The following is a 14,446-nucleotide window of genomic DNA, read 5'->3' as shown; positions in this document are numbered from 1 at the left end:
CCAACCGCCGTGGTTTCCAAAATTGATGATGGGTAGTGACAAGCCAATACTTATGTGGAGATGTTGTTGACCAGGCAACAAGCAACATAGGGAAACATAAACATCGATGCCATCCCACCATCTAAATTCGCAACACCAAGGACGACAAACAACGACTACCTGGACGACACGACAAATCCACCAAGATGTCGGCTTCCGACGACCTAATCAACTTTGACATCATCGAAGCGCAAAAAGAAAATATCCAAGCCATCCCCAGCGGCCGCTCCGCCCGCGCCCTCGCAAACCTCTTCTCCGCCTCCCCCCTCCAACCCCTCGCTACACCCAACCCCTCCGACACCAAAAACGTCAACGACGCCGTGCGCGCCGACTTTGAAGCCGAGCTTGAACTCCTCGCCGAGTCCGATGACCCTCTAGACATCTACGACCGCTACGTGCGATGGACCATGGACGCGTACCCTTCCGCGCAAGCGACGCCGCAGTCACAGTTGCTCCCGCTGCTCGAGGCGGCCACCAAGGCCTTCCTCTCCTCCCCACAGTACAAGAATGACCCGCGCTACCTGAAGCTGTGGCTGTCGTACATCCGCTTCTTTTCCGATAGCCCGCGCGAGACATACGCGTTCCTGTCCCGCCATGGTGTCGGCGACGGGCTGGCTCTGTTCTACGAGGAGTTCGCGGCGTGGCTGGAGACTGCAGGGCGCTGGACGCAGGCTGAGGAGGTGTATAATATGGGGATAGAGAAGGATGCTAGGCCGGCGCCAAGGTTGCTGAGGAAGTATAATGAGTTCCAGCAGCGGTTTGCGGCACAGCCGGAGGAAAGCCGTGCGCCTTCTTCGCCGGCGCTGCCGACTGTGCGTCCAGCGCTGGCGGCGAAGATTGATCCGTATGCGTCTGCTGCGGCACCGCCGGCGGACCCACAAGCACCCCGCCCGAATTCGGGAGTTGGTGGCTCGCAGACATCGCGGAATGGCCGCCCGAAATTGGCGGTGTTCTCGGATGCAGATGAACCGGCGCCGGTAGTTGGTGGGAGTGGTGCCAAGGGCTGGGACTCGATTGGCTCCCTGGCAGAGAGGAGGAAGGAGAATGTGGTAGAGGCAAAGCCGTGGGCGGGGGAGACAATGAAGGCAGGTGCCAAGAAGAGCACTGCGCCCAAGATGGCGGTTTTCAAAGACCAGGTAAGATAATCATTTTCTCAACTCCCATATCTGTCACATGTTGATGATCATAGGACTAATAATTTGGCTGTTGTGGCGTTTTGTAATTTCAGTCTATACCAATTTCCAAACCTCAAATATCAAGTTCCGAGGCGCATTCAAATTCAATCATTGCGGTGAAGGAGCAGGTGACTATTAATGCTAAAGGCAGGAGTGAACGTATTTTTGCTGATCTCGAGGCGATGTACCCCACGCCCGAGATAGTCGGAAGTGAGCGGTGCTCTGAGGAATTAATGGCTGCGGAGAAGGGCTGGCTCGACATGAATTGGGAGCCAGAGGTTAGTCATGTGGTGGTCGATCAGGAAAATGAGAGGTTTGATGTCTTCGTCGGTGTTGAAGAGATGCTCCCGAAGCAAGAACCTTCTTTGGACAGATCTTTCCAGGAGAAGTTGGTGATAGCGAGAGATCCGCCTATGGTGGATGAGAATGGCGTGGCCATAGAGCCACCGAAACATGGCAGAGGTAGGAGGATAAAGACTATGGAAGTCAACGAAACGCAAATTAGTGAGTACTATATTCCCATCCATTTGTCTTTGGCTAATAAGGTGGCTAGTCAAAACCAAGCTCTCGTCTCCTACTGCTGCGAAGAAGGTCAAGCGGAGGGCCAACGCAGAACCCACCATGACTTTCCATACCAAGGCGGCCACTGACGACATATACGAGCTATTTAACCAGCCACTTCAGTCGGAGGAGGTGTCTGAAGAAGAGGAGGAGTCGGAAAGCGAAAGCGAGGATGATGAGACGGATGACGAATATACGACTGAGGCAGAGAGCACCGGTACTGGACGGCTTGTGACTACCAGTGAAGCTGGCGATGACGAGACTACATATACCAAGAGCGAGGTTGCTGCAGAAGATACATCAGATGTCAAGAGTGTGAGTGAATGGTCGGAGTTTACGGCCAGGAAGCACATCCCTGGTATGGAAGACGAGGATGACGATGATGATGATACGCGAGCATCTCATCTCTCCGAGGATGACCACGACGATTCCATTGTCGAGTCTAGCCAAGACCACGATGATGCCATTCTTGAGTCTAGTCAAGACCACGACGATGCTATTCTCGAATCCAGTCGAGAAGCCGACTCGACGTCTCATGACGACGAAGATGAAGCATTTGAGCAAGAAGAAGTCTCCACTCCCATATCCCCTGAACACCCAGAGTCAGCCGTTCGGACAATGTTCGTCCCCATACCACCGGAAGACTATGTAGCACCCACACGACCATTCCGCGATGCATCTCAAGTATCTCAAAACCGATTACCTTTCATGACTCCTATTGCCGAGAAGACCGAGTCATCTCTCGGTGCCTTCACGGCACGTGCTGAGAAGGAAGAGTTTATCTCCAAAACTCCGTCTAAAGCGAATGGTCAACAGGCTTCTTCCATCTTCCGCAGCAACGATAGGCTCGATTCAAGTCCATTCCAGGAGGTTGTCGATGAGCCATTGCCTCTCACTGAGAAAATCCCGCCTCCGGCTCTAGGTGTCGTAACCAAAAACAAGGCGGTCCCATCAACCAAGCCAACTACGAATGGAGCAGCTTTCTCAAGGGATATCGTGACCAAGGGGCCCATAATCCAAGACCAGCAATGTAACCCCGTCGATGACTATACACGAACCCAAATCTTTGCTGCCCTGCAACCTCCGTTGACAACGTACGACGGTTACTTTGACCACTCAGAAGAGACTCACGGCAAATCTGCAGAGCTAAAGAAGTTCGCCAAAGCCGTAGCAAAGATGAAGAAAAACGCCAGCGAAAAGACCACCACAAACATCGCCATGCCCCCCATGCTGCGCTTCCCCGGCGTAGAAAGGGAATACATGGTCAAGCGCGAGTTAGGCGCCGGCGCCTTCGCACCCGTCTACCTCATCGAAACTGTCTCGGACTCGGACGACACCACCGAGACCAACTCCAACGCTCCCATCATGGGCCGCGGCGCCTTCTCCCTGCACCACCGCCAACCCCTCGAAGCGCTCAAAATGGAAGACCCCCCCACCGCGTGGGAATTCTACATCATGCGCCAAGCCTCGCGCCGCCTCGGCGTCTCCCGCGCAGCCGACTCTCTCATCCACGCACACGAATTCCACCTCTACCGCGACGAATGCTACCTCATCGAGACGTACCGCGACCAAGGCACGCTCCTCGATCTGGTCAACATCGCGCGCGCAGACAGCCAGCAGGCAGGCGGCGTGATGGATGAGCTCCTCGCTATGTTCTTTGCTATTGAACTTATCCGTACCGTCGAGGCGCTGCACAAGAACGGGATTCTGCACGGCGATCTCAAGGCAGATAATGTGCTCGTGCGACTCGGCGCGGGCGGGGCGGGCTGGAGCACGCAGTACGCTGCTGATGGGTCAGCGGGGTGGTCGGAGCAGGGCGTCGCGCTGATTGATTTCGGGCGCGGCGTGGACATGAAAGTTTTCCGCCCCGACGTGCAGTTCATCGCGGACTGGAAGACGGGACCACAAGACTGTGCGGAGATGCGCGAGCTGAGGCCGTGGACGTACCAGATTGACTATCATGGCCTCGCGGGGATCCTGCACAGTATGCTCTTTGGGCGGTACATGGAGACGGTTGCGGATGCGAGGGCGGCGCTGCCGGGGCAGGGGGCGGGGAAGAGGTGGAGGTGTAGGGAAGGGATGAAGAGGTATTGGCAGGGGGAGATTTGGGGGGATTGTTTTGATTTGTTGTTGAATCCGACGGCGCATGTGGAGGGGGAGGAGGGGGGGAAAATGCCGGTGTTGAGGGGGTTGAGGGGGGTGAGGGAGAGGATGGAGGGGTGGGTGGGGGAGAATTGTGAGAGGGGCGTGGGGTTGCAGAGTATGTTGAGGAAGTTGGAGAATAGTATCCAGGGTAGGAAGTAGGAGGGTTGTGTCGTGTGTGTGGAGTTTTGGCTGGAGATACCCTGGGTGCATAGAGATGGAGTTGTGGCGTTTGAAGAGGCATTGGGAATGGATGATATTATGAGTTATTGTGGCATTTTCTATAATGACAACGAGTTCAACAGACTTTTGATTCTGGGTTTCTTATTACTAAATATATATCTATACACAGGCATCTTTCCAGATACCTTCCACCCAACGCCTTTCACCATTCACGGCCCCAGAGCATTGTGAAGTAGCCGATCAATGACTACACCCCCCCTCACTCTCATCATCCGTCTCAACCTTCACCTTCTTCTTCCCCTTTCCCTTCTTAAACATCCCATCCAACGTCTTCTGCGCCTTCCTCTCCACCTGCCCCCCACACCTCTCCCTCTCCTCCCTCCCCTCCTCCTGCAGCCTTTCCTCAGCCCCCATCTCTTTTTCCCCCCACTCCCCCCCCACCATCCCCTCCAACAACTTAATCTCCCTCGCCCACACCCCCCTATCCTCCCCCCCCACCTTCTTCCCCCCAACCATCTTCTCAATCGGCGTCTCCAGCACCATCGGTAGACCCTCAAAGCTGGGGTAGTTGACTACATTCCAGAATGCGCGGAGACCGAGGAAACCGGTTCCGATGTTGGCGTGCAGGTCGCGGCGGCTGCCGAGGGGGGTTTTGGAATCGTTGAGGTGGAGGGCGCGGAGGTAGGAGGCGCCGACGATGGAGTTGAATTCGTTCATTGTCTTTTCAAACGCCTCGGGGGTGCGGAGGTCGTAACCGGCGGCGAAGGCGTGGCAGGTGTCTATGCACACCCCCACGCGGGTTTTGTCGTCAACGAGTTTGATGATATCCCCCAAATCCTCAAACTGCGAACCAACTACATTCCCCGCCCCCGCCATATTCTCCAACAGCGTGACCACGGATTTCGTAGCCTTATGCGCCCTATTCAACATCCCCGCAATCCGTCCAATCGCCTCCCCCCTCGGCTGACCCCCCGTATTGCCCGGATGGAAATTATACAACCCAATCCCCAGGGCTTCGCACCTCGCCAAGTCGTCCAGGAAACATGTATACGCCTGCTCCGCCTTCTCCGGGTCCGATTGGGCTAGGTTGACGAGGTAGGAGCCGTGGGGGAGGATGTGCTTGGAGGGGTCATAGGAGTGTTGTTTGCTGAGGGAGAGGAATTCGGAGGTGGCCGAAGGGGCGAGGGGAGGGGATGTCCATTTTCGCTGTGATTTTAGGAAGAGGGCGAGGCTGTTGGCGCCGATGTGGAGGGCGTTGGGGAGGGAGTTTTGGACGCCTTCGGGGGGGGGTTAGCTGGGGGATCTTTATACTGGGAGGGGAATGTTTTTTGGGGGGGGGGAAGAAGTACCTCCTGCAGCGCTGATATGCGCACCGATGTACATCTTCCTCTTCAACGTCGCAACAGCAGTACGCGCAGCGACAGGCATAGCGTCGTTCTCAGCCTCTTCCTTCGTTTTCCGCTTCTTAACCGGTTTTTTCGCAGGTTTCTCAATGATCTTCTCTTCTTCGTCGTCTGAGTCTTCGTCTTTGATCTTCCTCTTTGTCGGCGGTGGCGAGATCTCGGCTTCTATCTTGCTCTTCGAGGCGGTGGGTTTACTGGTCTTTGAAGCGCCGGTCTTGCCGTTCGCCGCAGCAGCAGCAGGGCTCTCTTTCTTCACCGCGGCTGTCTTCCCCCCTCGTTTCTTAATCGCAGTCTCTTCGCTCACAGCCTCGTCAATCTCAATAACCCCCTTCTCAATCTCGCGATCCGGCGTCTCAGCGTACGAAGCAATAGCAGTTTTCCTGCTCGAGCGACGCGACATTATCTCCTTCCTCTTAATCAAAAGATTCGCTATCCGTACTTTGCGTGACGTATATGCTTTAGGTTTCTTAAATAGTCGTTTCGCCAATGGATGAGCTGAGCTGAGAGTGAGGAGGGTTTTGGTCGTGGGTATGAGGTCAGGGGAGGTTGGATTTGGGGGGGACGCGTTAGTAAGCTTCGCGAAAAGGCGCGGTGTCACGTGTTTTCTCTTAAGCTTTGCGCGGTTGGGAGCTGGGGGAAATGGGGTGGGGGGAAAGGTGAGCCTGTTATTTTATTTTATTTTGTGTAATTCGTGGTGTCTAGTGATATAAGAGAATTGTGGGGTTGTGTAATGAAGGTAATAAAATATGGATTTTTGTTATTGTTTGTTTGATTGTTATAAACTCGTAAGTAAATATCTAGCAAATAGTATCTAGGAAATAGTATCTGGAGAATAATATCTAGCAAATAGCTATTCTTAAACTAAATAAAGGCAGACAATTTTTGTAATAGCACTCAAAAAGAAGCTACAGTTTATACTCCCTGACGCATCTCAGGCACTGTAAAGCTAGTCATGTAGAAGAGCACACAATCCATAGTATATACGCCAACATAGCAGAAATCCTCAACTTTCATCACCAACTCCCCACCCCTCTCCAACGCCTCGTCCCCCTCTCACCCCCATCCACCTACCCCCTCCCTCCTCTCAACCCCCCTACACCCTCCCCCACCTCCCATCCGTCGCCCTATCCAAATTAAACGCCGCACTAATCAACGCCAAATGACTAAAAGCCTGCGGCGTATTCCCCAACTGCTCCCCACTCCTCGCGATCTCCTCCGAAAACATTCCCAAATGATTCGAAAAGCTCAGTATATTCTCAAAAACATTCACCGCCCTCGCCAAATACTTCTTATCATACACGCCCGCACGCGTCATCGCTTCAACCAGCCAGAATGTACACATGCTGAAGGCGCCTTCGTGGCCGCCGACGCCGTCGTCGGATTGCGCCGTGTTGTAGCGATAGACGAGGCCGGTGCTAGTGAGGCCGCCCTTCTCCGGGGTGAGCAGGATCCGGTCCATGGTGCGTAAGAAGCGGGGGTCGTTGGGGGAGATGAAGAAGACGAGGGGGGCGATGAGGATGGAGGAGTCGAGGGCGTCGCCGCTTTCGTAGGATTGGACGAAGCATTTTAGGGTGTGGCTGTAGCCTGTGGAATGGGGCATTAGTCTTGCTGGTTGTGGATAGGGGGAGGGGTGGGGGAAGAAGGGAGGCGAGGGGAAATATACCCTTCTCCATAATCTCCTCATAAATCTCGTCACGAGCCTTCATCCACGCCGCGCGATTCGGGCAGGGCAGACATCTCTTCTCTGACAGTCTAAGGCCGCGATCAAACGCGACCCAGAGCATGATCTTGCTGTACACGAAATTCTGCTTATTATTCCGCACTTCCCAAATGGACATATCGGGTTCTGTAGACTAGTTAGCGCGGTTCAGATGTCAGCAGGAGCTGTATGGCAGCTGGTTACCTTTCCAGATGGTGAGGACATAGTCGAGGATCTCTCGGACGGACACCCATTGGTCCCAAGTCACCGGCTTGCCGTATTTGTTGTACAAATAGATGCCGTCCATGAGCTCGCCGTAGATGTCGAATTGTTGGTGGAAGGCGGCGCCGTTGCCGATGCGGACGGGCGCGCTGCCTCTGTATCCTGAGAGATGGCTGTGTCGAGTTGTCAGTATTTGTAAATCCTAAAGTAAGGTTGAGGCTTACGATAGCTCCAACTCAGGGATATCAGTCTCGCCGCGGATAGTGAACATAATCGGCAGCGCTCCCTCCGGCGATCTCGACTTCCTAAACCGATCACTGATGAAATCCATATACGAATCCGCCTCCTCCGTAAACCCCATCCTGAGAAGAATGTAAATCGTAAAGCTCGAATCTCGGATCCAACAGAACCGATAATCCCAGTTCCTGCGCGACAGTTAGCAGGGAAAGCTCAGCACAAAGGCAAACCTCCAGAAAGAAGCTGTGACACTAACGAATGGAGGACATAGGAATTGTCGTGCTCCGAGCCTCTTTGGGCACTATCATATTCGGTGTGAGACATTCATGTTCAAGGAAAAGCTACACTACATGCATGCATGGTATGAAATACGAGAGGGAATGGTAGGAAAAATTAGCTCTAGAGCACTCACCGAACGCCTCCAATGGCTTCTGGGACGGAAAAGGTGGGCGAGGCTATGATAGCGCCAGTTGGTTCGTAGGTTAGCAGTTTCAGGATCATCAGACTCCGGTTAACGACCTCGCGCCAGCGGCCCTTGTACTTGGATTTCGAGATCCAGCTGTACCAAAACGCCTGGGTGTCATGCTGTTGCGTATCCAGCACTTCGGTGGTAACGTCCGGAGTGACATGATTGGGGATGTCGTCGCGGAGGACGAAGGAGATGGCCTGGCCCTCTTCGAGGTGGATGTGAGCTACAACTCCTTCGCCGAGCAGCTTGTCCTTCTTGACGGTGGTGAATTTTAGGAGTGGGCAGGTTATGGAATCCTCGTCTCCTTTATCGATGGTGACGTCGAGTTGCAACTTTAGGTCCTTGGAGGAGAAAGTTACGGTCTTGGATTCTGGCTCGGCGTGGCCGCGGGTTGGGATGTGGATTTCAACTGTGTGCTCGGCGCGGGCGTAATCGAATGCTGGGAAGATTTCAACATCTGTGTATGTATGTTAGCTTGAGCACATCTTCTTTGAATGAGGGGGATATACCAATATCAACAAATCCCCTAATACACTCCACACGTCTAACTAGCCACTTCTTCAGCTCATCCTGGACAATCACCGTCTCCCGGAACGGCATCTGCTTCTGCTTCGACAGGACACTCGTGTTCTTGGGACGCGGGAAGAAGTCAATCAAGTCCATGGCTCCCTCTTCGTGGATGTATCGGGTCTGGAGGATGTTGGACGAGGGGAGATATTGCTGCTTAGTCGTGTATTGGACGCCCTTGGTCGGGGAGATGTTGAAGTACCCGCCACGCTCCGCGTCGAGAAGGCGGCCAAATACGGTGGGGGAATCGAAGTCGGGCCTGTGGTCGTGTTAGTGGTGTGGTTTTATGAGACCGGATGGAGCGGGACTTGGGGGAGGGGATGGGATTGAGGGATAGATGAATATATATGTAGCTTGGTGAGGAATATGAGAATATGAGAATCTTACCAGCACATAAAGTCCAAACTCCCGTCGATTCCCACCAGGGCGCATGTTCTCATATTACCGATGAGGCCATAGTCTTCGATTGGGAGGTAGCCTATATAGAAGCAGGAGTCAGTCACATATTCACCAGAGGTTGGAGAAGCTGACCACCTGTCCCCGTTCTCCTCTCGCCCTCAGACAGCCCAGCTGAGGACATGATGGGAGTGCTTTTCAATGGTCACCGGAAGCGTGGGGATACTGGTGTGGTCTCGACGATGGGATTATGAGTATACAGAAGAGCAGAGGGATTGGAAATGAAGGGGAGAGTTCTCCTGGTTATATGCAGGAACTCTCTTTGTTATTGCTGGGGGTTTTTACGAGGAATGCATGAAGTTATTGGGAGGATGTCTGTGTATCGATGGGATTGGGGCTGAACAGAGTAGTAATGATGACGGTGCATGATCACATTGAGGGGAGCTTCGGGGCGGGGCCAATCAGAGGAACGGGGGGAGCTCGAGGTGGGGGAGTTGGGACGAGGGGCAAGATCTGGGCAGGGTGACGTACTATTCCCTTTAGGGCTTAGTTGAGCCGCATTAAGTTTGGATTGGGGTTCGGCTTCGTGGATTTGCTTACTAAGCGGTGGGTTTTGTGTGGTGTTGGAAGGGAATTTGGTGGTTAGAGGTGTTAAAGCTATCAAGATTGGTCGGTTCTCTGTGAAGCTAGTGATTACATACTCATGGTGCATACTGTGGTCACGTGCATAGAGATGCATATGTGAGTTGATACAGCTACAAATCACCATTGTTTGTCAGGATAGACTCACCGTTACTCGACTAGCATTTGTAATATAATTGTGCGTGTTTGAGCATATTGGAATTCATAGTCACGGACATGGCGTGATCTGGCCTGTCCAGTTTTGTATCCAATTTTGATCCAATTTTGCATCCATTTTCTGATCCAGTTTCTGCATCTCCATCACCTTTTACATCATACTCTTGTGCATCATCTCTCTGTCGGTATCTATCTGCATCTCCGTCGTCGTGGATCCCACTAAACACGGTCCAGTCCAGTCCGTCCGGGTGGTTGGTATGTACAAGCCCACATGTATGGGCGCAAGTAACAAATACAAGTACAGCCACAGCAGAGGTACGTACGTTACTTACTAAATGCCTTACAAAGTCTTTTTTCTATGGAGTTGCAGCCTTTTCAGTGGGCCCGGCAGTAGAAGAAGCTGGGAATTCAGAAGTTACGTTAATGGTTCATCCCATATCCCGTAGTAGTTCTGGGTTGTGGTGGTTGTGGGTGGTTTGTGGCGGTGTCCAGCTGTTCAGGAAGTGAAGACTAAAGAAGACTACGGCCGGCGACAAGAATACCCGAAAGGGAATCTGGCTGGGTTTGTGCCGGGGCCAAGGTCCTTGGAAGGTCTTGGCATTAGCGTCTGAAGCGACTCAAGCGACATCATCAAAACAATCCAGACTAACAGGTCACATGTCACAAATCACAAACCGACATTCGGCGCTATGTACCACGTACGGCTTCTTTTGCGTAGAAGGGGTGGAAGGGTACTTCTGTTCTTCAGCGCCAGATGGACCGTTGACATAATTGCTCCGCTGACATAATTTCTCTACTCTCTACTATAATCAATTTCACTATCCATACAAATATACTACTTACATACGCGGATAGACGAGGTACGAGATACGAGTACGGACTGACAGTGCTGGTGCTGGTGCTGTTAGTAAGTACTGTATGCGCAACTATTGTGGCTTGTACTGTAGAGTGGATTGTGGATTGTACAGTAGATCATATGGACCAGACCGGCCAGACCGACCAGACCGACCAGACCGACTTCAACTTCCTCCTCTCTGTATCCTCCTCCCCCAACTACCTCCTTCCATCAACATATACACACTTACACATATATATATACAGAACCCTCACGCAGGACCTCACCGTCGCTACGACTCATATACAACACAAAACTACAAGCACGAGCGAACACAGATACCCTATACCAACATATAGCTGCGACAAAGTACCACCGGGGCTCATGTCCCCTGTGGCTCCTCCTTCGCCGCCCGGTCCCCACTGAGACATCAAATCTCATCTCAAATCTCGCAACGCAAGCCTGACGACACAAGCCACAGACCCCCCCCAGTCAGCCCCGTCAGACCGTCAAGAGCCCGCCATAACCCGCCGAACTGCCCCTAACAACGCCAAACACCGCGCCAAGAGTAGAAAAAGGGGAGCACATGGCCTTAGGGTAGCAATAGTACCTCCACTATCCTTCCTCTTCCCTCCTCTCATACCTCGAATCCCTCCACAACGGCCCCAGTACAGCTGTACCCGCAAGTCTACTCCAGTACGAACGCTCCGTACTGTCCGAGTACTCCGTACTACTCCTGCACCTGCACCTCCCATACCTCCTGGATCCTGGCATCTTTTTCCCCCCGATCTGGTCCACAAGACCCGACCGAGGATCTGCTCCCCCATCTCCTCTCCCACCCCCCCCTTCCCTATCCTATCCTGGCCCTAGTCGATCATGGACGTCAACACAAATCAATTCAAGCTCGAGAGTCTCCCTTCAATATCTACCACGCCTGCGCCCTCTGCACGACCAACCATCCCCTACGCCCAGTTCCCCCGTCCGACCCTCCACGATCCGGACGCCAGCTTCGACGCCCCCGACCCCGATCACTTCGACTACGACTACGACTACGACGACCACTCGGATGCCAGCGCGGCCTCGAGCAGCACCCTTCGACGCGGCTCCTTCGCAGCCATGGACTCCACAACCACCTCCCAGCACCGGCGGCGGCGGAGCACGCTCACCAGCCTGCAGCCCCCCAACGCGAGGGGCCAGCGGTCAACACGCATACGGGATGGGCTCACCGAGGAGCTGAGCTGGTCACAGGAGGAGGAGCCGTGGTCGCAGGACGAGTCCAAGTCAAATAGCGACGAGGCGGGGGGTCATGGGAATAATAGCTCGGACGACGACAACCATCTGCAGGACGACGAGGAGACGGGGTTGACGGGGACGAGCCGGCGGCAGAAGCGGCGGCGGAGGAACACGTTGCTGGATCAGCGCGTCGCCAAGGAGTCGGAGATCACAAAAGAAGAGCGGAAAGAGGCAGACCAGACTGTGATCAAGGACATGGCCATCAATGGCCTATTCATCCTGTTATGGTATGCCCCCCCCCCCCCAATTCCCACCATGCGCCTGGACGCGTTGCTAATCTGACCACCCCTTCAGGTACATCTTCTCCCTTTCCATCTCCATCTACAACAAGTGGATGTTCTCGGGCGAGCACCTCAACTTCAAATTCCCCCTCTTCACAACATGCATGCACATGCTCGTGCAATTCTCCCTCGCCTCCCTAGTCCTCTACCTCTTCCCGCGCTTCCGGCCTCGGGCGGACTCCCTCACGCACCCAGACTCCGTCTACACGCCCGAGGAGCAGCGTAGACGCGATCTCGACACCGCGGAGCACAAGCCGCTCATGACGAATATGTTCTACCTGACGCGGTTGGGGCCCTGCGGTCTCTCCACCGGCCTCGACATTGGCCTCGGTAACATGTCACTACAGTTTATTTCCTTAACTTTTTACAGTACGTTTCCCCCCTGTCTACCCCGGATTTTACCGAACATGCAACTAACCCCTCCCCCCTAGCAATGTGTAAATCCTCCGCCCTAGCATTCGTCCTCATCTTCGCCTTCCTCTTTCGCCTCGAGACACCCTCCGTAAAGCTCATCGCCATCATCGCCACCATGACCATCGGCGTCGTCATGATGGTAGCGGGCGAGGTGGACTTCTCCCCCATCGGCTTCACCCTCGTCATCAGCGCGGCCTTCTTCTCCGGCTTCCGCTGGGCACTAACCCAGATCCTCCTCCTCCGCAACCCTGCAACTTCTAACCCCTTCGCATCCATCTTCTACCTCGCCCCTATAATGTTCGTCTCCCTCCTCGCCATCGCCATCCCCGTCGAAGGCCCCAGCAACCTCTTCGCAGGCCTCAAGATCCTCATCGACAGCAAGGGCCCCATCCTCGGCCCGACTATCCTCCTCGCCCCCGGCGCAATCGCATTCTGCATGACAGCGTCAGAATTCGCGCTCCTCCAGCGCACATCAGTAGTCACCCTCTCCATCGCGGGTATCTTCAAGGAAGTCGTCACCATCCTCGCCGCGGGACGCGTATTCTCCGATATCATGACCCCCGTCAACCTCGGCGGGCTAGCCATCACCATCGCCGCCATCGCGGGGTACAATTACGTCAAGATCATGAAGATGCGTCAGGATGCGCTGGCTTCGACGCACCTTGCTAATCTGGGTGTTGGAGGCCGCCATGAGCCGCTCTCTGCGGATGATGAGGATGATGATGGCGCGTATGGGATGGGTCAGCGCGAGGAGGGGAAGGCGCAGGAGAGTCAGGGGCTTCTTGCGCAGGGATCGGGAGCGCACTGATGCGCGTATGGCGCGTAGCTGGGTTGGGTTGGGTTGAAAAAGATGCGGTGCTGGGCGCTGCGGAAATGGGGCAAAAGGGGGGGGTGTGTTTTTGTGTTGGCATGTATGTATTGTATATTGGGAGTGAAACACTTGACTTGGGCAGATGGGGCGTGCATAGCGTGGATGTATGATGGGTTTAGATAATAGAGATGGGGCACCGGGAATGGGTGTTGACGAGCTGAACTACTCTTTTTTTCCTTTTCTATTATAAATGGATACCTTACCTACCTTACACCGTAACTATCTTACCTACTACTTACATTGATTTTGCTGATGATTTGGTGCGTGATATGTGGGGGGGGTATATGATTGGGAAGGCGCGAGTGAGTTGGTGGTACTTGATCGTTCTTTCCTCGTCTGTTAAAGTGTATGTGATTGGGGTTGTGTGGAAGGGAAGGTGCGAGTTGAGTGGCGGCCCTCGATCGTTCTTTCCTCGTCTGTCTGTCTGTCTGTCTGTCTGTCGGGATGCGCCACATAGGTCATCACTCACACCACCACCGCGAATAGGGGTCCTCGCCTCATCTAGGAGCGAGGTGACTTTAATTCATCGACGCCACTGAGATAATATAACATGTTTCTCGAGATTGTGAATTGATACAGTGGTTATCTCTATAATATCTCATATTCGCACATAACCGCTCTCTGCTATCATCTACTCTACCACACATATACCGCGCATCCACCACGTCACGTTAGCAAAACACCTGGCTGGTTAGTCCCTTGCTGCCCCTTTCTGTAGCTATTCTGCAGCTATTCTGCAGCTATTCTGCAGCTATCCGTAATCCTATATCCGCATACAAGGCTCTACCGCCATCCGCCATCCTCCACATTAGCCAAACCTACTCCGAAGCGGTGGCCGCTCTCTCTATTACAGCACATCTC

At 53.8% G+C, this 14,446-nt stretch overlaps 4 protein-coding genes across 4 annotated transcripts; 2 read left to right on the top strand and 2 right to left on the bottom strand.

The window, feature by feature from the left end:
- The first annotated feature begins 133 nt into the window (after positions 1 to 133).
- Positions 134 to 4,270, top strand: VE01_08970 (uncharacterized protein). The gene is made up of 3 exons (XM_059464023.1): positions 134 to 1,175; positions 1,229 to 1,718; positions 1,768 to 4,270. The coding sequence occupies exons 2-3, from the start codon at positions 1,397 to 1,399 to the stop codon at positions 4,077 to 4,079; spliced, it is 2,634 nt and encodes an 877-aa protein (XP_059319376.1). The 5' UTR covers positions 134 to 1,175; positions 1,229 to 1,396; the 3' UTR covers positions 4,080 to 4,270.
- VE01_08969 (uncharacterized protein) lies at positions 4,211 to 6,031 on the bottom strand. The gene is made up of 2 exons (XM_018278386.2): positions 5,450 to 6,031; positions 4,211 to 5,377 (listed from the first exon to the last, which is right to left on the bottom strand). The coding sequence occupies exons 1-2, from the start codon at positions 5,901 to 5,903 to the stop codon at positions 4,341 to 4,343; spliced, it is 1,491 nt and encodes a 496-aa protein (XP_018126845.1). The 5' UTR covers positions 5,904 to 6,031; the 3' UTR covers positions 4,211 to 4,340.
- Positions 6,032 to 6,596: 565 nt separating this feature from the next.
- On the bottom strand, positions 6,597 to 9,709 carry VE01_08968 (uncharacterized protein; the record flags this gene model as incomplete). Its single annotated transcript, XM_018278385.2, has 8 exons — positions 9,229 to 9,709; positions 9,085 to 9,175; positions 8,640 to 8,956; positions 8,074 to 8,587; positions 7,649 to 7,849; positions 7,407 to 7,597; positions 7,167 to 7,349; positions 6,597 to 7,087 (listed from the first exon to the last, which is right to left on the bottom strand). Exons 1-8 carry the CDS (start codon positions 9,275 to 9,277, stop codon positions 6,597 to 6,599), a joined length of 2,037 nt encoding a protein of 678 aa, XP_018126844.1. The 5' UTR covers positions 9,278 to 9,709.
- Positions 9,710 to 10,674: 965 nt separating this feature from the next.
- Positions 10,675 to 14,020, top strand: CAS42 (Triose-phosphate Transporter). Its single transcript, XM_018278384.2, has 3 exons — positions 10,675 to 12,246; positions 12,314 to 12,669; positions 12,732 to 14,020. The coding sequence occupies exons 1-3, from the start codon at positions 11,603 to 11,605 to the stop codon at positions 13,520 to 13,522; spliced, it is 1,791 nt and encodes a 596-aa protein (XP_018126838.1). The 5' UTR covers positions 10,675 to 11,602; the 3' UTR covers positions 13,523 to 14,020.
- The last annotated feature ends 426 nt before the right edge of the window (positions 14,021 to 14,446 follow it).

The sequence above is a fragment of the Pseudogymnoascus verrucosus genome (assembly GCF_001662655.1).
Source record: "Pseudogymnoascus verrucosus strain UAMH 10579 unplaced genomic scaffold scaffold_53, whole genome shotgun sequence".
NCBI lineage: Eukaryota > Fungi > Ascomycota > Leotiomycetes > Thelebolales > Thelebolaceae > Pseudogymnoascus > Pseudogymnoascus verrucosus.
The sequence above is the reverse complement of the archived record's forward strand: the minus strand, read 5'-3'. Positions and strand labels throughout refer to the sequence as shown.